At 48.6% G+C, this 23,768-nt stretch overlaps 2 protein-coding genes across 4 annotated transcripts in view; one reads left to right on the top strand and one right to left on the bottom strand.

The window, feature by feature from the left end:
- Positions 1 to 21,728, bottom strand: part of MIDN (midnolin) — a 46,746-nt gene extending 25,018 nt beyond the window's left edge. The window contains exons 1-4 of one of the 3 annotated variants that reach the window (XM_081959299.1): positions 21,335 to 21,728; positions 8,741 to 8,967; positions 5,980 to 6,067; positions 5,693 to 5,755 (exon numbers count right to left, since the gene is read on the bottom strand). In XM_081959299.1, the coding sequence (XP_081815425.1) occupies positions 5,693 to 5,755; positions 5,980 to 6,067; positions 8,741 to 8,958 (369 nt within the window). In that variant the 5' untranslated portion in view covers positions 8,959 to 8,967; positions 21,335 to 21,728. Of the gene's footprint in view, positions 1 to 5,692; positions 5,756 to 5,979; positions 6,068 to 8,740; positions 8,968 to 9,528; positions 9,777 to 21,334 lie in introns of those variants that run through there. The other 2 variants (XM_081959300.1, XM_081959301.1) reach the window with 2 other exon arrangements.
- The window catches only part of STK11 (serine/threonine kinase 11), a 608,695-nt gene that overhangs the window by 341,511 nt on the left and 243,416 nt on the right, over positions 1 to 23,768 (top strand). The window lies entirely within an intron of this gene.

A 23,768-nucleotide genomic window follows, 5' to 3' on the forward strand; every position in this document is an offset into this window, starting at 1 on the left:
AAACAATCTGCCCAAGACTTGATCCTCACAATCCCCCCCCTCCTCTCCATACGCAGCACGGGAACTAAATCCACGGCTCTTGAGATCTAGCCTCCTTGCTTCTGGTTTGGGATGAGAGCTGGCCATCGTAAGACCTCCGTTTGCCCCTCTCCCCCCTTCCTTGCTTGCTGAGGATCAGGCTGGCACCTTTCCCTCAGACAGTGCCCAGAGGGGGGGCCGTTTTCCTCCTTCCCATCCCTTCTGCTCTTCCTCCAGATCCCTTTGACGTCAAGAGAGCAATCTTCGGTTAGCGGAGATCTCCCCACCACCCTGGACACCTCCCTCTCTCTCCCCCCCCTTTTGTGGGATGAGTCACTCAGCCTCAGCATCATCCCCCCTCTCCCCCTCCCCGGAAAAAGTGGAACACTCCGTGACCAGGCCCTGGCGTGCCACAGGATTCTTGGCAGTGCCAACATGTCCTTTCAAAAGCTGCTTGCCTCCCCCCCCCAGGATATGGGGTGGGTGAGCAAGGAATGGAAATGTTGCCCCCTTCCAACACCCACGATTTGCACACCAAAACTTGGAGGTCACAAAATGGGAACCTCTCTGTCCAGGGCAATCCATAAGCACCCTGGTTTGATTCAGGCAGCCCCTTTAAGGAGGGACCTCCAAAGGTATCCAGACCACCCTCTTGCTCGGTGGTGCGGTCTACTAAAACACTATGGATCCCCCAGGCTATCCAGCTTGGGTTTTGCACACCTCCAGGGGATATATGCCACATATCAAGAGACCACCTCTCCTAGTGAGTGACAGCTCTTAGCTTCAAACCAATCCATCCTAATCTCAAGCGTGACTTTCATTCTCTCTGTAGGTGTAATTCCCGATTTTCATGCAGAACGGGTGGGGCAGAGATCTTTAAAAAGCCCATCCGAGAAGGATTTTTTTAGGCTGCAAGAGCAGAGTTTCAGAAGAGAGAGGGAGGGGGGAAGCACAAATGATAATTCACCGAACTGGAAAATGCCCTTGAGGTCATCCAGTCTGACCCCCTGCCCAAAGGCGAATGAATGTCAAAGAACAACTCTTCAGCAAAGGGAAGAAAAACTCCCTTCAGAGACAGGCCGTACATACCATATCAAAAACACTGGGAAGTCTTTACTAATGTAAAAAAATAAATAAATCTATTTCCCCATTGATCAGACTCTTGCCCTCTAACCCAAAACAAAACAGGTCTTGTTCCTCTTTAGGTGTGACAAACTCTTTAAATGTTTATCCTATTTTGGATACACATATTTATAGCCCTTTGATGCTTTCCTCCCCTCCCGCTCCCCCCTTGCCAACATATAAGCTAGTCCTCAACTTAAGATCATCTGTTCAACAACCATTCGAAATTATGACGGAACTGGGGGAAAATGTGATTTATGACCCCTCATCACACCATTGCAATGTCCCCAACAGTCGCACCATCAAAATCTGGGAGGTTGGCAACAGGCATTGCGTTGTTACCACTGCAATCACCACTTTCCCAGCTGGCTTCCAACAAGCAAAACCTACGGAAGCTGAATTCTCCCTTAACAGACAACTGGGGAATTCTGGGAGTTAAAGCCCAGGACATCTATAAAGTTCTTGAGAGTGAGAAACACCGTTCCAAAGGGACAGAGGGGATGGGAGCTAGTAAAAGAGGAAGAAAATCCGGAGCAAAGGTTCATTTGACTCAAAAAGCAAAGTCCGGCTTCCAAAAGAGAGAGAGATAACTCAGATTAGACTCCAGTTCCCCCCCCCCCGTGGCATTCAACCACGCCTGGCCTAAGTTAACCCTGGCTTTTCTCCCAGCTGTGGGAGGTGGCATTGTAAACACAGAGTGAGCTGGGCCCGATAGATCTCCTTGGCAGCAACGCAGCTGACCTCATTTCATAACCAGGAATGCCCTCCGGTGTCAGAACCCCTCCCCAACCCGTCCCAGCACCCACAGCCAGAAGAAACAATGGGATTTGTAATACAACCAGGAACATCGGGCAATCTATGGGTTGCTTCTTAGTTGAACAGATGGGGCAAAAGTAATAAGCCCTTCCTCCTTTCTTTCTTATCCATCCCTTGGTGGGGCTGAGGAATTCTTGAAGTCCACAAGTCTCAAAAGTGCCAAGTTTGGGGAGGGGGCAATTTTTTTTTAAAAAAAATGTATTTTTACTAGAGGCCCTGCTCGGCCTTCCTCAATCTGAAGCTAATCAGAGGGCCGAGAGGACCCCCTCACCCAAAAAGCATCAAGGGCCACATGTGACAGACCCAAGTAGAAAGGACAGCAGCCCCAGCATCATTTAGCCCCCAAAATTAATAATTAAGAGCAAAAAGTATCCAAATTTACCAAATATGGGCTTCCTAATACTAGGTCCTCATAATACCTGGGGATGGGTTTAATTCAATTCCCCTTTGAAATGTTGATCCACAAACTTCTGCTTATGTCTTGTTGGCCAGTGAGGCCCAGAGGCTAGGAATAAGAAACATCCCAACATTTTAGCTTTTTGTGTGCTTCTCCCCCCTGCCCCCCCACCCCGGGTCCAATTTCTTGAGAAATAAGCCATGGCAAAAGTCTTTTCCAAAGTCCAGAACTGTTACAGATTAATCCACAGACCACTATGCTCCCTTGTCTTCCCTCCTCATCGCTTCTTCCTTTCATCTCCCTGCCTTTCAGAAGGGTAACTTTAAAAAAACTTCCTGCTTTATAATATTATTGCGGGTCATCGATTCATAGGGGCTTAGAAGGGACCTGGGAGGTCTTCTAGTCCAACCCCCCCCCTGCTCAAGACCAAAGCCGTATCAAACCCCACTGCCTACATTGCCTCTTCCTCTCTCCAAGACTCATGGCGCATTCTCACTCCTGAAAATATGCCAGCCTGTCTGTGCAAAGAGGAAGGAATGTGCAGATAACAAAGGCAATTTAATGAGAGCCAGAGCCGTAGACAAACAGAGCTAGCAAGTCACTCTTCACCGCTCTTTAGTATCCTTCCCGCCCCCAATCTATTTCCTCCAAAGCTCTCCCTTATTCCATGCAATCCTTCCTCTTTTGCATTTTAAATACAGTAAACTTGACTTCCGTACTCCTCCTTCCACCCCTCCTCCTCCTCCTCCTCCTCCAGGGAACTCTGCAATCTCTTAACTCCTCTTGCAACTCGGTTTTCTAAAATTGCAAAAGAACAGGAAGGGATGTTACGTCGGGTTAAAAAAAACAAACGAGAAGAGTCCTGTGCAACAAGGGAAGGGACTGGATTGAGTGAAGGAAAAGTTAGAAGGGAAGAAACCTTTTTGGGTGTGTTTGCTAAGTGGGGGCGGGGGGGGGGGGAGGCTGAGGCAGCAGGCTGCAAAACCCTTTGGATAAGGGAGGGGAAAAAATGAGCAAACATGCAATTAAAATGAAAGGCCTGTTGAGACAGCCTAGGCAAGAATGTTAAGGGCAGAGGTGGTATTCAGCATAAATGTGCCTGAAGCAAGCGTGTGCATGGCGAACCAGTGGCGAAGCAAGCGTGTGCATGGCGAAAAGTGAAACCCACCACTGGTTAAGGGGGTCCAGCTTGAGTAGGGAGTGAGGAAGTAATCCTAGTAACAGTAACAGAGTTGGAATGGACCTTGGAGGTCATCTAGCCCAACCCCTTGCTCACGCAGGAGACCCGTACTAGGGATTCGAACCACCGACCTTTCTGATTGATAGCTCTCTTCCCAGGGTGGAGATTTATTATTTATTTATTTATTACTTGAACTTATTAGTCGCCCCCTCTCCCCACAGGGACTCGGGGCGACGTACAAAGGTATTATAGATAGCTAAGAAATAGTATTATCTGGCTGGGGAAAACTCTATTGTTCTCAGCTCTTTGGAGAAGCAACTTTTGTCTAAAAGACTTCCTTAAAAAAAGGATGAGGAGAGGAGAGAACCTTTGAGAATAAGGCCCACAAAATCAAAGCCAATCTTTCTACCCCTCCGCTGACCCAGGCTTCACCAAACTTTGCACTTGTGATCAAAGCACACCACAAACCTTCTCACAGTACAGGTAGTCCTCGACTTACGTCCACAATTGAGCCCCGGATCTGTTGCTAAGTGAGACATTTGTTAAGTGAGGTTTTGCCTTTCTTGCCACAGTTGCTAAGTGAATCACTGCACTTGTTAAAGGAGTAATGCAGATGTTAAGGGAATCTGGCTTCCCCCCCCCCCATTGCCAGAAGGTTGCCAAAGGCGATCACATGATCCCACGACCCTGCAACCGTCCTAAGTCGAATTTTGGCCACCTGACCATGGGGATGCTGTGATGGCTGTAAGTGTGAAAAACAGTCATAAGTCACTTTTTCCCTGTCATGTTTTAATATCGAACGGTCGTTAAATGAACGGCCATAGGTCGAGGACTACCTGTATTCCATTCACCGCTATAACTGTTCAGTGGAGACAGATCTAGAGGAGTTAAAAATCAGAGAGATTTGGGGGCTGTTTTTTTTAAAGGAACATTTAAAGAGTAAAACAGTCTTAACGACTGAAGATCGGGAGGGATGAGCAAAAGCAACAGAAAATTAAAAGCAGGTGGAAATCGCTTAAGTCGGGGCCTAAAGTAAAATGCAAAATGAGTGAGAATGCTGATATAAGGGAATCCGTCTACAAATCTGCAGAGGAGAACCAAAACAGAATTAGAGCACCTCAAACAGATTGCACGTGAACCAGCCAAAAACTTAAGCACTGCTTTCTTACTACAACTCCCAGAATTCCTCTCTTAGCATGCTACCTGGGGAATTCTAGAAAACTTGGCATACAACTAGTTCATGGGTCGGCAAAATTAAAGAGTCACAAAGGTCCTAACCGGAAGCCCCCAGCTTAATTCTGAAGTCGACTGGAAGTCCGGTTCCCCCACCATAGAGTCTCCTCCTAGTGCGGCATCCTTTTTCCTCTGCTGATCGAAGTCCGGTTCCCCCACCATAGAGTCTCCTCCTAGTGCGGCATCCTTTTTCCTCTGCTGATCGAAGTCTGGTTCCCCCCCCCCCCACCATAGAGTCTCCTCCTAGTGCGGCATCCTTTTTCCTCTACCTGTCCTAACCGAAAGCCCTATCCATTGTGGCGCCAATTGGCGATAGGGAGCCACAGCAGAGGGATGAAGGAACCATATGTGGCTCCAGAGCCGTAGGTTGCCGACCCCGGAATTAGGGCATCAAGTTTTATTACTATTATAATAATAAATAAAACTATAACAGAACTGAATCATAAATGCAAAGAGAAAAGCAACTCCTTAAATAGAAGGGAAATAAGCTAAAAACCCACCCATCTTCCCATGGACTAGAATCTTGACAGAAATATTTTGCTTTGTTTCTGATAAATTTTAGACTTAAGAGGAACCAGTCCTTATGTCCTTTCAACGTTTTGCTTCGTGGCCTGAGATGCCAAACCACTTGGGACTCCTGGGGATTGTCGTCCAAACTTTTACGGCAGTGTGTCTCAACTTCAGCCACTGGAATTCTGGGAGTTGAAGTCCACATATTTTGAAGTGGCTGAGATGAAAAACCATGGGGGATCTATTCCCTTTGCAGTGACCCCATAGGGACAGTCCTATATCCACTATAATTCCCCATCTTTTCTTTTTTTTTGCAGAGGCGTCTGCACCTCTTTCTCTTAAAGATGGAAAAACTGGACCAAAACAGACTCGTTTAAAAGAGAACAGATCATTTATCTACCTGTATCGCATCTTACCTGAGTTTCAGTTAAACTTTCTAACGCTTGCATCACTGACTGTTCTGGCCTAGATGCTTGAGACTGTGGAAGAAAAGAAGAGAGGAAGTTTAGGTTTCTGAATTTCCTGCCCCTTAGAGCAGGGGTCTCCATCCTTGGCACCTTTAAGAATTCTGGGAGTTGAAGTCCATAAGTCTTAAAGGTGCCAAGGTTAGAGACCCCTGCCCTAGAGTGATCTTGGCGAGACTCTCACAGCCTCCAGCCTGAAACCCTGATCAGCAAAGAGGCTAAAAAAAACAACAACTTACCATCAAGCCAGCTTCCACCGTGGGTACCAGAGTCAGCTTGCTCCCTTCTCCAACTCCCAAATCTTGCAGCTTGCCTGAATTCAGACGACTGGAGGAGAAGGTGGAAAGAAAAAGTGAAGGTTTGGTTTAACAATGCCAGGAGGAGACACCCTAGATGACAAAACACTTCCTCAGATATTTTTTTAAGGCCAGAGAATTGCAACAACTGCTATAAAGACAGAAAAGAAGAAGAAGAAGAAAAAAAGGGGGGGGGGAGCCAGCATGTGGTTGCTAAGGTGGTTGTGATTTTTAAAAGAACAATAATAATAACAATAATAGAGTAACTGTTGCTTTTATTATTATTAAAACGGTTCTCTGGGACAAAATTAGTTCTTCCGATCTCTAATAAAGATGCAGCCACCAAGATTTTTTTTTTCATTTTTTTCCCCTCCCACCAAACAGGCGCTCCACTTTCCGCTCCTTATGTAAACATAATATTATAAGTCTCTCTCTGCCCTCTGCTGCTAGAGAGAGAGAGAGGGAGGGAGGGAGGGAGGGAGGGAGGGAGGGAGGAAGGGAGGGAGGGAGGGAGGAAGGGAGGGAGGAAGGGAGGGAGGAAGGGAGGGAAAGAGAGAAGGGCTTTGATTCTGCAGGCAACTCTCCAACAGAAAAGAATCCCTTTCTTTGCTAACTGACTACGGTTTCAGACAATTGAATTGACAGATCTGGGAAGCTAAGGAAGGTTAAAAAGCACATAAAGAATCCCATCAGGAGCTATTGAATATTTTTGGTGTGGGGGTGGAGCCTGTAGAAGAAAGAGACTTGAAGGTGGGTGAATTTTATTTTAATTTTTCCAAGTCTGATTCTCAAAAGAGGATGGGGGGGAGGAGAAGGCAGCTTTGGGAGGAGATTGATTGATAAAACAGCACCCCCTCCCCCATCTATCATTTTACCCATTATTCCAAAATCAGAATATTTCCCTAAGCTTGTATGGATACTTGGAACTTCTGAATTGCCAGAAAGGCTGGGACATAAAAACGACATTAAAAAAAAATTAAAACTAGACTTGATAACGATTTTTAGATCCCCTTTCAGTGCCCTGTAAGCTCAGAAAGCTGGGAAGGAGTCAACGGGGGGGGGGGGGGGGGGGGAGGGTTGGGAGTTTTGGGGGCCCTGGTGCAGCCAAGAGAGTTGGTTGTAGGAAGGCAAGAGCTGTTTTGCATCTTAAGGACCCATCCGTTCTGCATTCTCTAACAAAGCTAAGGGGGGGATTTAGTTAAACAAAGAGAGTGGTTGAGACACTCCAGATAGCCCCATCCTCCTCACCCACCCCCAAACCAAACCCTTCCTTCTCTTCCCCCTCAACAAAGGACATTCAAGTCAGTCCCCAGCTAGCCTTCTCAGTGCCTCCAAGATTTCTCTAGAGATCCCCTGGAATTATGGTTTTTTTAAAGCCATTAGAAGGTCTGCATAACCTGTGGTGGCCTGCATTCGTGTGCATGCAAGCATGAATGTGTGTGCGTGTGTGTGTGTGTAGGTGTACATTTCTCTCTATGCACTTGCACGCTACCCAAATTCAACCTTCAGAACAAAGGACACCTCCAAGAGAAGGGAGACAAGGACAGAAAGGGAATCTGAAGCCTGATTCCCTAATAAATCTCTCTTTTGTGTGTGTGTGGGGGGGGGGGGGAGAAGAGGGCTTGCTTATAAAGAGGATTATCTTTATTTTCCTAGTCTTCCTCTCTTCTATCTTAGCAAAGGTGCCAGGACAAATTTCTGACCCTGAGATCAGATCGATAGATATTAATATTTCTTCCCCAGCCGGGAGAAAGAGGAGTGGGGGGAGGGAAGGGGGAGGTTGACTGGGAAGGGGAGTGCCAACTCTGCCAATTAAGACTACCCAGCATGTTATCTATGGGGAGGGGGCTACACTCCGCTCTTTACAAAAGCCTTCTGAGGGTTCCCCCCCCCCTTAACAAGGGAATAAACGAAAAATAAGGTATTTTCCAGAAACCCACAAAGAGGGTTTCAAGCTATATTTTTTCTCCTCTACCTAAGTACTTCACATAAACTCCCTCTGGCTATTTTTTTATATTATATGCCTGGATGTCAAAAATGAATCCCACTGCAATCCCTCCCACTCTCTTCCCCACCCCCTCTCTATAGTCTCCCTTCTGTAGAGATACACGGGTTCCTATCTGAACAGTACTCCACAATCGGCACATTTCCAACATATTTTTGGGGAAAAAAGGGCTACACACACACACACACACACACACAACAGGCATGCACAAAGGTTTTTGCAGGCATTTTCACACGCCATACCCAAGAAAGTTCAAGACAGTTTGTTGAGTTAGCCTAGGCTGTAGAGATTGCACACTTTCTACTTTTTCTCCATACACTTTGAGAAGTTTGAAGGCTGCAAAGAAATCTTGAGATCCAGAAAAGAAAAGAAAAAAGAAAGAAAAAAACCCAGGGAAGCTCCAAGCTGTTCCTGAATATTACCTTCTCACCTGAACTCAAGGTGACTGAAGCAGCTAAAACAGCTTTTAATTAAGGTCTCTCTCCCAATGAAAAGAAAAGAAACAAAATGGGTTAGAATTCTAACTTCCCACTATCTTCTAAACCCCCCCTCTTTATTTTTAAAAAAAGGGGGGATGAGAAATGGATGAGATTCCAGAGAGAGAGAGAGAGAGAGAGAGAGAGAGAGAGAGAGAGAGAGAGAGAGAGAGAGAGAGAGAGAGAGAGAGAGACTGCCACAAAGCAAGACAAGACTGAATACCTTTCTTTATGTAAGAGCGCCAGCCGCTCCTTGGGGACTTTCAGCCTCTGAGACAACCTCCGCTTCAGACCTTCCACCGTCTCTTCCACGGGGACAGCGAGCTCATACCGGGCCCCGGTGGTCGTGTGAATGAAAACATTCATAGGAGGGTCACTCTGGACGGTGTCGCAGGCTGGGGGTCCCCGGCTGCAGCTCCTGGGGGTGGGTTGGTGGTCCATTCGATTCACCTGGAGGTGGGGGGGCGGAAAAGGGGAGGGGGAAGAGGAGGAGGAGGCAAGAGATGAGGCCACGAAGCCGGTAGGCAAGGCTGCCCCGCAGACAAAGGAGGGCCTTTTCCTCCCCGCCGCGTTTACACGACCCTGGAGCGACCCACTCCGTCTCCCCTCCCCCTCTCTCCCACTCCCTCCCATCCAGCGCAAATTCAAGTCCAACTACCGTCTTCGGATCTTTTTTAGAAAAAAAGTTCCGCTCCGCCAAACCTCAGTGCGCAGAGATCGCGGAGAAGGGGGAATGGGGTCTTTTGTCCTTTCACGACCCCCTTTCCCCCAAAAGCTCACTTATTCCGTCCTCCCACCCAGGCAAAAAAAAAAGGATGACATTCTCTCGCATATCGCCCTCCCCCCACTCATCCACCCCATCCCACCCACCCCAAATAATACTATCTACCTTCTTACGCTAATGCAGCAGGGGAGGTTTTTTTTAAAAAAATAATAATAATCTGAAAAAGCCCCCACCCCAAAAGGAGGAAACAAAAGCGGACCCGCGCGGGCTTAGCTCGGCTTCCCCACCTGGGCTTCGAACCCCTGGCCAAACGCGCGCACCCACCGAGCAGCGAAGCAGCCGGCTCCCGCCGCCGCGCCGCTGCTGCTGCTGCTCCCGGAGGTTCTGGTGTGAAAGTAAACCAGTGCCGGGAAGACACAGGGCGATGGGAGGGGAGATGAAAGAGGAGGAAGAGAAAAAAAAGTTAGAATGTATCAACGTTCTAAAGGGGCGGGGCGACGCTCCCCCTCCCCATTCATTCTTTACTCCCTTCTTTCTCTCTCTCTCTCTCTCTCTCTCTCCCGGCGCGGCCAATCGGAGCGCTCCTCCCGCTCAGACGCCAGCCCGGCCCGACCAATGGGCGTCGCTTCGCGGCTCTGCCCCCACGTGGAAGGAGACCGGATGCTTCGCCTCGCCGCTCTCTCCCCCCCGCTCCCTCCCGCCTTCGCCCAGCGATCAAGCAATAGTGGGCGGGGCTTTGAGTGCCAGAATGGAGTTTTTCCTCCGCCCACACGCTTCTGCGAAGCCGGCCCCCGTATTTCCTCACTCTCCGCCCCCCCCTTTTTAAAGGGCCATTCATGATGTATTATTTCTACAACAAAGAAGCTCTTATAAAAGAACGATACGGCGTGCGGGAGTTTTTTTTTTTTTAATCGAGACGGAGAGGTGCATGCATGCACTAGACGGCGAAAAACGGAGGGGATCGCAAGGGGGTGGCATTAAAAGAGGCAGAATTCAAACGTCATAATTTTTTTTTGCTTCCCCCCAAAATAGTGATTTTTTTTTAAAAAAAGAAAGGCTGCAATAGCCTTTGCATGTATTAATTAAGGAGGGATTACATTTGGGATTTCTTTAGCTGTTCGATTGGATATTCTTTTGAATGCTGGGCTACTTCTACGTTTTTCTCGGGAAGTAAAGTCTTACTGTTCCCTGGGGCTCACTCGAAATAAGACCTTTATGTTTCCTATCTCCACTATCTGTCTGTGTCAATAAGCTTAAAAAGGGGCAGGAATAGAACCAACCCAATAATCTGAGTATGCAGTTGGGGGGGAGGTTAGAAACAAGAGGGGCTAGAAACTTTAATGGGGGAACCCAAATAATTCCTCTGTTAAAAAAGCCTCTTGCTCCTGGGGAGGAAAGCGATGGCAAATCTAGACAATATGCTAAAAAGCAGAGACATCCCTCTGCCAACAAAAGTGCGTATAGTCAAGGCTATGGTTTTCTCAGTTGCAATCTATGGCTGTGAAGGTTGGACCATAAGAAAGGCTGAGCGCCAAAGAATGGAGGCCTTTGAACTCTGGTGCTGGAGAAGACTCCTGCGAGTCCCTTGGACTGCAAGGCCATCCAACTGGTCAGTCCTAGAGGAGATCAACCCTGACTGCTCTTTAAAAGGCCAGATCTCAAATCCTTCGGCCACCTAATGAGAAGGAAGGACTCCCTGGAGAAGAGCCTCATGCTGGGAAAGATGGAGGGCAAAAGAAGAAGAAGGGGAAGACAGAGAATGAGGGGGATGGATAAGTAAGCTTAAATGGATGGTAGAGGACAGGAAGGCCTGGAGGAATGTTGTCCATGGGGGTCACGATGCGTCAGACACAACCCATCGTGATGGGTCAGACACGACACAACTAACAACAACCATCTCCACTATCTGTCTGTGTAAATAAGCTTAAAAACATGCAGGGATAGAATCAACCAGGTAACTTGAGTATGTAATTGTCTGACTGGGAATGGTAGGAACAAGAGGGGCTAGAAACTTTAATGGGGGAACCCAAATAGCTAGCATGTTGTCAACTGCGTCATCTGCTTAACGACTTTGGCCAAAAAAAGGTGGTAAAATTGGCTGCGGCTCACTTAACAACGGCCTGACTTAGCAATGGAAATTCTGGCACCAATTGTTGTAAGTGGAGGACTGCCTGTAGACAATGATTTTACAGTGGGCATCTAGCAACTTGGAACTGACCAACTAGGTCACACAGACCAGACTCATGTAATTTCAGGCTTCTGTGATGCCTTTCTGCCTGTACACCAGGGATCAACAATTCGTGGCTCTGGAGCTGCATGTGGCTTTTTTATCCCTCTGCTGCAGCTCCCTGTCACAGGTTGGCTCCACAATTGATAGGGCTTTCGGTTAGGACAGAGAGAGGAAAAAGGATGCCATGCTAGGAGACTCTATGGTGAGGGAACCGGACTTCCGGTCGGCTCCACAATTGAACAGGGGGCTTCTGGTTAGGACGTTTGTGGCTCTTTAGGTGTTTCAAGTTGCCGACCTCTGCCCTACCCCATCTTATTTTGTGTGTGTGGGGGAAATAGGCAGTTGAGGGGCTGCCACAAAGGAGAGGGGGTCAATTTGTTTTCCAAAGCACCAGAAGGCAAAACAAGGAAACTTATCAAGGAGAGAAGCAATCTAGAAATAAGGAGAAACTTCCTAACAGTGAGGACAGTTAGCCAGTGGAACAGCTTGCCACCAGAAATTGGGGATGCTCCATCGCTGGAGGTTTTTTAAGAAGAGACTGGACGGCTTCTTGTCTCCCTTTGTATAGGGCCTCCTGCTTGATCAAGAGGCTGGACTAGAAGACCTCAAAGGTCCCTTCCAACACATTCTATTCTATTTCTATTTGATCGAGGTTTGAGAAACACGGATACAATATAAAGCCTTATATTTGGCAGACTGAGCGAGAGATGGGGCACAATTATCCAAAGTTTGGCCTGTTTCACACGCTGCCCTATTAGACGGGCGGGCAGACAGGCCCCTGTGATTTCAACAAACTTGGTTTAGGATAAATAAACCTTGGCTTACCAGTGGTGCTCTCTCCCTTCCCAGGTCTTTGTGTCTTTGCAAGGAGGCCATCAAGAGCCACGATTTAGCCAAGAAGGAAAAGGATCTCCTGCTTGAGCAGGGGGTTGGACTAGAAGACCTCCACAGGTCCCTTCTAGCCCTATGACTCTATGTTCTAATCCAATGTTTCTCAATCTTGGCAACTTTTAAGACCTGTGGACTTCAACTTCCAGAATTCCCCAGCCAGCATGGCTGGCTGGGGAATTCTGGGAGTTGAAGTCCTCAGGTCTTAAAAGTTTCTAAGGTTGAGAAACACTGTTCTAATCGCTTCTGCTGTCCCTTAGAGCTTGCCAGGTTTCAGCTTTGGGGACCAAACGGCAGGGGGGAAAAAAGCAGGAACCAGCCAGAAATCTCCCTGCCAAGCCAGAAGGGCAACACTCTGGCTTCCTTCTGACCAGCCCAGTCACATAATTTGGCCCTTGTGCCAATCATATTCACAGGACATACCTAAGTGGGTTGGTCACTCCACAGGGGAAGTGATTTAACTTCCTGGTTCTCACTTCCCTTTAAAACAAAGATGCAAATATAAACACCTGGTTTAAAAAAAAAATATGATTACCAAATTTATTTGCCGCCCACCTAGCAGTTTGAAACAACTTTAAGTGGCTCTCAGGAACTTAAGACTCCGACTTTAAAAAGTTCACAGCCCCCCCCCATCGAATCAAAATTCTGGGGGAAACAGAATTCCCTCTCTCTCTCCTCTCTACACAACCAAAGGGCATTCAGCTGAGAAATCTCACTTAAAAACCTGACACCTGGCTCATAGCATGTATCCTCTTGCTCTGGAGAGATATAAGTAGTCCTGGACTTACGGCCATTCATTTAGCGAATTCAAAGTTACAATGCCCCTGAAAAAAGTGACTTACAACCAGTTCTCACACTTACGGTCACAAATCAAAATTCACACCTACTCTGTGCCCATGGGGTTAAAAAAATGGGGGGAGACTGGCTTTATTGTTATTTCAGCTTCCTTTTGTTGGGGGGGGGTGTCAAGGAGCGACAATAAGGCATGGATATATATGAAGAAGACTTGCAGGAATTGGAAATAGCCAGTCTAGAGAAAATAAGGATTTGGGATGACATGATAGCAATATTCCAGTATTTGAGGGGTTGCCCCAAAGATGGGGTCAATTTATTTTCCAAAGCACCTGAGGGGCAGGACAAGAAACAATGGATGGAAACGAATCAAGGAGAGAAGCAACCTGGAATTAAGGAGAAACTTCGTAACAGTGAGGACAATTAACCAGTGGAACAGCTTGTCACCAGAGGTTGTGGGTGCTTCATCCCTGGAGGTTTTTAAGAAAAGACTGGACAGCCACCTGTCTGAAATGGTTTAGGGCAGGGGTGTCCAAACTTGGGAACTTTAAGACTTGTGGACTTCAACTCCCAGAATTCCCCAGCCAGCATGGCTGGCTGGGGAATTCTGGGAGTTGAAGTCCACAAGTCTTAAAGTTCCCAAGTTTGGACACCCCTGGTTTAGGGTCTCCTGCTTGAGCAAGGTTTGTCTAGAAGACCTCCAAAGTCCCTTCCAGCTCTATTCCGATTGAAACCAGGATACTGGCTAAAAGATAACCAAGATGAATGCTAACCACGTTTAATAAGATGGGGTGGAAATGCAGCTGCCTGGTGCTCAATCAACCAGTTAAGCTTCTTAGCACATTGGGGTTTGCTGTGTCCTAACTGAGCACAATCTAAGGGCTGAAAATGAATGACAATCATTTGTAAGCCATGACTGACAGCTTACTGCAGTGTTTCTCAACCAGCTCGTAGTTGTGTGGATTTCAGCTCCCAGAATTCCCACAAGGTTGAGAAAGACTGGCGTAGTCTGAGGCATGAATCTAGCTAATGTTCAGCAGGCTATGATGTAACAGATCACGGCTTAACCCCATTGCCCTGGCAGGATGTATTCAATGGGATCGCAATTTATATCTGTGAGCAAAAGACTATCAGAAGAATATGAAGTGGGCATGAGTACGTGATGATTGGAGATACGGCTGATGCTTCATTTTATGATTTGGGAAGCTTGTATTATCTACTGTGTGATAAAAGTGTCTGAAGACTAACCCACAACCCCAGACTGAACTGAATCACCGAGAAAGTGTGTTGAAGATATCAGGCAAAATTCTTTAAACCTAATGCTGTATGTATAATTAGATTAAAATAAGAAATAGCAGTCACACTTAGACTTATATACAGCTTCTTCAGTGCTTTACAGAAGCAGTCACCAAACTTTCAGACCTCAGGGATCACTAAATTCGTAATTTTAAATCCCATGGACACTAATATGAATTAGGGACGGGATGGGGTCCTTCAGGAGTAATTGCTTCAGCGGGCCCTACCCAGCCCAGGGGTAGTTTGAGGATCCCTGATTTAGTGCAATATGAAAAAGGCAAAAATGCAAAGGTTTTTCTGCGGGCTACCAAAATGTTCTCGCTTTTCTAAGCGGTTTACAGAGTTATCATATAGCCTCCAACAATCTATATGCAGACTTTTGGGCTTCTCTGGGGCTGAATCGAGAATTAGACCACTTTCAGATAGTGACAGAGGGTAAAAAGATGCACACAAAGTTAAAAAAAAAGAGACCAGGGAAATCATAGCTGGATTTCTGTTTTAAAGCAAGTCATACTGTGGGTTTGTTCGTTCCTGCTTAAAAAAGTGACGTGTGAACCACATCCCCTCCAAGAGATTTTATCTTGGAAAAGGCTTTCTAGACAAGTCACCACGAGGTAAAAAACAAACAAACAATAGTCTTGTGAACGTTGAAAGCTAAACAAGAAAAAATAACAACAGAATAAACTTTTGATGGATTATAGATCAGAGGACTCCAACCTTGGCCACTTTTAAGACTTGTGGACTTCAACTCCCAGAATTCCTCAGCCAGCTTTGCTTCTAGTTTATCTTTAGGCCATCAATGGAAGGATAATTTGGGTTGGACGGACACAAAAAAACCCCAGATCTGATTTCTCTGACCATTATTAGTGCTTTGAGAATGCAATGAAAGCTTAAGTTAGGTCTTTTGTCTTTGTTGTTCTTATTTGTGAAGTTGTGTTCGACCCATCATGACCCCATGGACAACGTTCCTCCAGGCCTTCCTGTCCTCTACATTCCTCCGGAGTCCATTTAAGCTCACGCCGACTGCTTCGGGGACTCCATCCAGCCCCCTCATTCTCTGTTGTCCCCTTCTTCTTCTTTTGCCCTCCATCTTTCCCAGCATGAGGCTCTTCTCCAGTGAGTCCTTCCTTCTCATTAGGTGGCCAAAGTCTTTGAGTTTCCTCTTCAGGATCCGGCCTTCTAAAGAGCAGTCAGGGTTGATCTCCTCTAGGACTGACCGGTTGGATGGCCTTGCAGTCCAAGGGACTCGCAGGAGTCTTCTCCAGCACCAGAGTTCAAAGGCCTCCATTCTTTGGCGCTCAGCCTTCCTTATGGTCCAACCTTCACAGCCATCCATTGCAACTGGGACTAAGAACAGACAGCAGGCCTAGAATGAGCGTTGAAGGGACTGATTCTGTTTCTATTGCAAAAAGCCAAATGTTTGTCCACCTTAGGATACTTTAAGAGGTGTGGACTTCAACTCCCAGAATTCCCCCGAATGGCCAGCTACACAGCCAATTCCCCATGGCGAGTTGATTCTGGGAGTTGAAGTCCCCATCTCTTAAAAATTGCCAAGATTGAGCATTAGTATTATAGGGCTTCAGCTTGCTTTCCAGGCTAATCTCACTACAGATATTCTGTATGAACGTGGCCCCTTTAAAGTGTGGAAGGTAACAGGGGTATTATCAAGAATGAGTCAGCAAAGCAAGAGCGCCCTCTGCTGGGGGAAACCCAAATGGTTGGGGAACAATAGGATTGAGTGAAAGAGAATCCAAGGAGGTGAATGGTTTGAGGATGGAGATGGGGGTGGGGGTGAGGGGAGAAGCTTTGGGGGGGGGGGGCTGTCAGTGAGTAATATCATGATTGCCCCCATATTAAACTGCAACCTTTCCTGTCGGTTTGTCTGAAAGCCCAGGATGGGCTTTGGAATTAGATTGCGGTCTGAAACTAATTTCAAATTTCTGGAAAGACAGAAATATTTTCTCTTTCTCCGCCTCCCTGCAAAGAGCATTTCAGACAACCAGTCTTAAGATGAAAACAAGCAACGCTCTTGTTCATAGCATCCTCTAACACTGGAAAGATACAGCTAATCCCAGACTTAATAACCATTTAGCAACCGTTCAACGTTCCAAGCCCCGGAAAAAAAGGGACTTCAGACCGGTCCTCACACTTACAACCGTCGCAGCATCCTCACAATCACGTGATCAAAATTTGGGAGTTTGGAAACCAGTATCTATTTACCATACGTGGTCACTGTTTGCAACCTTCCCAGCCGGCTTCCAATTCAATAGAGGAAGCCGGATTTGCTTAACGACCGCATGATTCACTTAACAACTGCAATGGTTCACTTAATAACAGTGGGGGGTGGGAAGGTTGTAAATCAGGTGCGATTCTCTTAACCCCCACCTTGCTTAGCAATGGACATTGGGATCCCAATTGGGACTGTGAGTTGTGGTCTACCTCTACCTGCGGTTTAGCCACTGCGGTCTTTGGTTGTATGAGCCCCCGCCCCTTAAAAAAGTGGCACAGGAAGGAATAAGCCAAAGGGAAGTGTGCGGTTAAAGTGACCCTCCCCAAGGCCAAAGGGTGAATAACAACTATTATTCCTCCTTCATTTGCACGGAAGGCAATGCTACTCCCCCAGAAGAGAGGCACCCCAAAATTTTGCCCTACAACTTATGGCAGAAGTTCAAACTTGGCAACTTTAAGACTTGTGGACTTCAACTCCCAGAATTCTCCAGCCAGCAGAGCTTTAAAGTTGCCAAGTTTGGGGGCTCCTTAGTTAGGGCAATCAAAGGTTTTGCTTCTTTTTCAGTGTTTGGGATACCCCAAAGCTTGGGAAGTGTCTGCTTCCAAACTGACCTTGTAAGTTTGAACCGGCCAGGGAAAAGAACAGGATTCAGCCTGTCTGGGTGTGTGGAGGGCGTATTAATTGCAGCTGACTTTTTAATTCAACATAATCTTCCATGGAGGAAATTCCCATTCCCTCCCCTTTCCTTTGGAAGCAAGGGCCTTTTTCCGTGTGTCATCTGCAGGTCCCCCCGTGGGAGCACCCACTCCTGTTTTAAAGGAAAGGAGAAAGAGTCCCCGTTCAAAATGCCAGAAGGCTTGCCTGCGTACCCTTCCCCTGGCCTGCAAAACTAGTTTGGAAATTTTCCAGCCCCGCTGCATTTTTTCCAAGTGAGATGGGGTGGACAGGGCTGCAAGCTCACACACCACCCTTCCGCACCAACAGTTTAAGCCTGCAAGCCGAAGCGGCCATTTGTTTTCAAACCAAGGAAAAATAAAGTCAACTAAATGTTCTCTGCCCCACAGAGCCCTACGAAGCGGGTGGGTGTTTATCCCCTCTCTCCAGGCCATCCTCCAGACAAAATAGGGGCAGAGGTGTCAAAGCAAAGGCAAAAAGAGAGAAAGGGGAAAAGCCCTCTGCCATTTGCAAATCGGTAGCGCTATTCCTGTTTTCCTTCTTTTAATTCAGAGGGGCTACACTCCACATTCGGGAGTTTTCAGAGTCCTTGCATCAACGGGCTGGCAGATTCAATGCCATAAACCCAGATCTACAAACTCAGATGCAGAAACAGGGGTTTAGGGAGTGAGAAAAGACTCAATGCTGAAGATGGTGGCACAGGAATAATCCAAGAAGCCCAAAGTTTGCCTGTGTGCCTCACCAAATCCACAATTCTTTGAGAATCAGGAAGAAAAAAAAATGGCTTTTTTGTTTCACAGGCCCCTGCAACCTTACTCTGAACAACTCAGGTGGCAGGATCTGGAATCTGGAAGGTGGCTTTCCAATGCATCTCTACCCATTCCTCAAAGGAAAGCAGTCTGCCTCCCCCCCCCCCTACACAGGAGTTCTGGGCCCTCCTTACAAGCCAACATTTTGCATATGGAAAACCTCCCCTTTTAAACTGGGGCATTGCAAACGCTGAAGCAATATTCCATGCGGGCACAAAAGGGCTCAAGACCTGTGTGACTCAGGCAGGCAAGCTCTGATGGCCTGAGATTCCTTCCTTCCCCCTCTTCCCCCCCACCTCGCCAGCCTTTGCCAATGCACAGGGCGTTGCGCGTGGCCGAGTTTAATTTTCTGAATGCTTCAGTGACACATCTTTGGATTCACCCACCTTCCCACTTCCAGCAGCCTCCTCTCCCCAAGCACCAAATGATGCTGCCTCCCATCTCCACCCCGGCTTTCCGGGATTTCGGAGAGGAGCTGGGGGTCGCCACCCAAACTGTCCTCCCTCCCCTTTCTTCCATTTAGGAAGGCAAACCCCTCCCAAGCGTCCCCAAGGACACCCAAGTGGGTGGCCAGTGAAGCGGCGACTGGGAGGAGGAAAAGAAAAGTAGCAGCAGCCCAGAGGCAGAGCAGAGCAGGATATGGAAGGCCATCCCTAGGTGGGGAGGGTTTAAATGGGGGTGGGTGGGTGGGAGAGGAAGAGGAGGAAGAGGAGGGGAGGAGCAGCTTTCTGAAAGATGGCCTCCCTGCCCACGAATCTAAACCTCATGAACGAAGGCAAACAAATGTCCCGGGATCCAATCTGGATCCATCACCAGGACCAGAGGTTTTGCTTCCAACCTTCACATATTCTAGGGAGAGAGAAGTCCCCAGAGGATGGGCTCCAGCCGGAATCCGAAAGCTTGGAAGACTAAACCTCTGGTCCCCGAGGTGACCGACCCAGACTGGATCCCGCATCATCGGAACCAGTTCCGGTCCCCAAAGTTAATTCTTTCCGGCTCCTGAATTGGGGAGAATTAAAGTCACCGTCCGTCTCTCTGAGCAGATTCAGAGTACCACATCTCTCTCATCAGAGAGTAAGCAAAAGAAGCTTGCACAACACCCAAGGTTTCCAGGTCAGAAGCCATGCGGGAGAATATCGCAATTCATATGTGTGTGTGTTAATCTATTTGCCTAGAAGGAGGCATTGGACTCTGGTCACCCACGCCGTACTCCCACCATATCATGGAGTTTCTGGGAAGCCTGAAAACGGAGAGAGAGAGAGAGAGAGAAAGCTGGGACAGAAGAGCAGGGATCAGTTTTTCCCACAGGAGGGTTTTTTTTTGTGGGGGAACTAAGGATGAACGGAAGAGATCCTGACAATGCAACAAAGAAAAAGGGGACAGGGTGGGATTAAGTCAGATCCTGCCGACGTGGGCAAAAATCAATGGGAGGTGGAAGGGCTCAGCAGAAGCTGCCTGCCCCACCTCTCCAAGGGAGGGTGCTTGCCTTGTCTTTGGGCAGAAAAAAAAGCGGATAAAAGAATGGGATTCCCTCAAAGGGAGACACAGGTTCTCCCCAACAGACATGGCATTCCGGATAATATATATATTATGTTTCCCCCCCCCCCCCATCTGTGTTATCTTGCCTTTCTCTCTAGGACAGGAGAAAGGAAAAATATAGGACTGTCATTCCTGCTTCTCTTAACTTGTCTAAATGCTTCCCCAAAAATCAGGACAGGGGAGTTTTGTAAAAAAATAAATAAAAAGAAGCATCTTAAGTCCTTACGATATTTCAGGAATGGATCGGGAAGGGTTGGAAAAGTGAGCAGGGCATCCAAACCACAAACCCCAGAGATGCTCTTTTTTGACAGGGGTCCTTCAAAGCAGGCTAAAAGTCCATGGAGATTCTTAAATCATCCAGATTTAAAAAGGAACCTGATTTTCTTTGGGGAGGGGGGGTTTCCCCCTTGAAAACCTTTCACTTCTCATCCAAGAAACTTCTTCAGTTCTAACTGGAGCAGGCCTTTTTTTTCCCCCTTTTTTTTTCTTTCCTTCACCCCAGCAAATTGGTAGTTCAGGAAAGGCTCCTAACCTCCTTACAGATATTTGCAGGTACTACACAGAGGAGAATCAAGGAAGGCTAAGAAAGAAAAGTCCAGCCAGATGGACTTAAAATGCCAACCTCTCCTCTCCTAAGGTAGCCAGATTCCGTTCAATTAAAGCAGGGAACATATTATTTCGAATGAGTTCAAATCAAACCATAAAGTTTGGTTCAGAGAGAGCATCTGTCTGGTTGAGAACAAAATAAAAGCTTCCCCCCCCCCCCCACAAAGGCTGGAGAGGAGAACACATAAAGCTTTGTTCACTTGTCATGCTCCCCATTCTCCGAAATCCCACATCTGGGGCCATTGGACTGATTTTTTTCTTCTTCCCTCGAAAAGGGTGTTGTTGGGGGGAATCTTTCTTGGATTAAAAAGGAAGAGAAAAGCAGTATATAATTTTTCCCTTCTTAACCCGCAGACCTAATTCTATATTAATTCGATGGGAATAAAGCTCCCCGGATGGAGTCACCTCCTAAGAGAGCCCTTCCCTTATGATGCTAGGCTTGCTTAATCCGGATTGAATCCTCCCCGGGACAATAAACTGGATCTAACTCTCCCAAGCAGTTGCCACCCTAAAGATACAAAGGTTAGCTATGACCGATCTTTGGTGGTGGTTTTTTTTTTTAACCTGCTTCTTTCCAGCAGCGCCCGATTTATTATCGTGAGAACGATTTCTCTCGATCTTGCCAGCAAGCCTTCGGCGGGACAAAAGAGATCTCAAGAGGAAGCGGCTCTACTCCAACGTAAAGTGCCCTTAATCCAGGTTATGGTTTAAAACAGTTTTGGGGAAGGAGTTTTGGAGTTTCTACTACTACTCACCGCTCGGCTTTAGTGGGTTGAGCGGGATTTACTCCGAAGTAAAAGAAAGACCAGAGAGAGAAAAAAAAACCCCAAAGAAACCCCGATCATGTACCGTATCAAAGCTGGTTCCGACCCGATCGCTTTGCTTCCCACGGGAAAGCTGGCCCCGCGCTCTACTCCGCGTAACGTGGGAACCCAAGCCGGGCTATAACCCAAGTTACAAGGGACTCGCGTTCCCCCGCCCCGAGGGTCCCTTTTGGGCAACTCCGAGGCGCTTCCAAGGGGACTCACCGATGCCGTCAAAACCGATCCCGAATCCCAACAAAACAGGAATTTTAAGAAACTTGGAATAATCGACAATCCGAAATGTCCTCTAGGCAGAAATGAAATCGAAGGGGGGGAAGAGTATCCTCGCTCCGGCCAAGACGGGAGCTCTGGAAGCGCCGGCAAAAGATCCGTAAAACGGGAGGAAGGAGAGAGCCAACCCGGGTGATCGATCGGTCGTGGGAAAACAGCGGCAGGCAGGCAGGAGGGAAGGCGAGGATCTCTCGCTCTTCAAGCAGCAGCAGCAGCAGCAGCGGCCGCCGCCTGCGCTGCCCGGTTCGACAAAGGTGTCCGCTGCTGCCCGCCCGGTGGCTTTTTTAATGTTCAGGGAGGCGCTCCAAAAAGTTTTTTTTTAAATATATCCCACACGCGCGGGCCCGCGCGCGCGCGCGCGCACGCACAGGAGAGTCACACGGGGCTGGGTGGGGCTTGCGAAGGAGGAGGAGGAGGAGAGGGAGAAAAAAAAAAGATCCAAGTCAAGAGAAGGCGGGGGGGGGGGGAGAGACGCGGGGGGGGATGATGGGGCAAAGCGAGGCTGCAAAGTCAGCAGTGGGATTTGCCCGCTGACGTCACGCTCGCCAACCTCGCCGGCTCAGGCGGCGGCGGCGGCGCTCGCGGGCGCCCAAAGCGAGGCCTGGGGCGGCTTGCGCTACGAGCCGGAGTTGGGGGGAGGGGAGGGGAGAGGGGGGTGGGGAGTGGGTGAAGTCCGCGATCGCCCCGGGCACGCAACCCGACCACGTCTTTTCCTCCCTTTTGCAGCTCCTGCAGCCGTGGTTTTTGAGGGATGGTCGGCTCAGCCTTAAGGCTTTCCCCTACCCCTTAAGGTCGCAAAGTGAAGCTTGGAGATTAGGGGGCGGGAGGGGTAAAGGGTGCGTTCACCCCGGGCACGGAGGCGGCACCCGATCGCCCCCTTTCCTCCTCTTTGCAGCTCCGATGCCCGGGGCTTTTGCGGGATGGTCGGCTCAGCCTTAAGGCTTTCCCCGACTCCTTAAGGTCGCAAAGCGGGACTCGGAGATTAGGGGGCGGGAGGGGTTAGGGTTAGCCCCGGGCATGGCGGCGGGACCCGATCGCTTCCCCTCTCCCCCACTTTTGTAGCTCCGCCCGACGGGGCTTTTGCGGGATGGCCGGCTCAGCTTTGCCTTTCCCTGACCCCTTAAGGTCGCAAAGCGAGGCTTGAGACCAGAGGCAGGAGGGCATAAAGTCTGTGATCGCCCTGGGCACGACGGTGCCTCCGCACCCCCCCCCCCCATCGCTTCTTTCCGCCCGTCGTGAGTTTTTGCTGGATGGCCAGCCAGCCTTAGGCTTTCCCCGACCCCTAAGGTTGCAAAGTGAAGAGATATGGGGCGGGAGGGGTAAAGTGTGTAGTTCACCCCCAGGAACGGTGGTATCACCCAATCGGTCCCTTTCCTCCTTTTTGCAGCTCCAATCACTGGGGCTTTTGCGGGATGGCCTGCCAGCCTTGGCTTTCCCCCACCCCTTTAAGGTCGCAAAGTGAGGCTTGGAGATTAGGGGCAGGAGGGCATAAAGTCCGTGATCGCCCTGGGCATGGCGGTGACACCCGATCGCCTCTTTCCGCCCGTCAGGGCTTGTTGTGGGATGGCCAGCTCAGCCTTGGCTTTCCCCGACCCTATTAGGGTTGCAAAGCGAGACTTGGAGAGGCAAGCCAAGCAGCCTGGGAAACGCTCCCAGGCTCGCTCTTCCGTGGGCAAGAAGAAGCGTTTGAAGACCGTGGCGGCATTCACACAACGCCCTGGAGCCGGTGGGCTGCAGATGGGTTTGTGCAACAGGCTGTTGCGAGTTTAGTTCCTGGCTTGGTGGGCTGGATAGTAGACAGTGTGCTTCCCCACGGGGTAAATAGGTATAGAAGAGAGTTGTGTGAAGGCAGCCAACCAGGATGTGAGGCTATCAGTGTCTCAGGAAAGGGCTACATCCGTGATGGCGAACCTTTGGCACGCGGAGGCCTCTCTGCCAGCTGAGCTTCACCGTGCATGCATGTGTGCAGGCCTCCCACCGGCCAGCTGGTTTTGGGGTCTCCGCAGCACATGTTGTTTAATCAAAACGCAGTTAAAATACTATACAAGCTATGGAGAATATAACTATATACATCCAACAGGAACAGGAAGTGCCTCACAGGAGCAGATAGAGGTAAATCCTAGAGAGGCAGGAAACGCATCGCTGAACAAGAGATGAACGCTAGAGAGGAATAAAGTTGCATACAAGGCAGACATAAGGCCTGTAACAGCGTAGGAATACATGGGGATGGGGGGGGGCAGTGCGCCTCCCGTTCCCTCCCGCGCCCGTTTTTTTGGTCCCAGAAGGCTTCATGGAGGCCTGCTAGGCCCAAAACGGGGTGCAGGGGGAGGGGTCGTGCGCTCATGCAGGGGGGGGGTGCAGGGGGAGT

The sequence above is a fragment of the Natrix helvetica genome (assembly GCF_964273705.1).
Source record: "Natrix helvetica genome assembly, chromosome: 1".
Lineage (NCBI taxonomy): Eukaryota > Metazoa > Chordata > Lepidosauria > Squamata > Natricidae > Natrix > Natrix helvetica.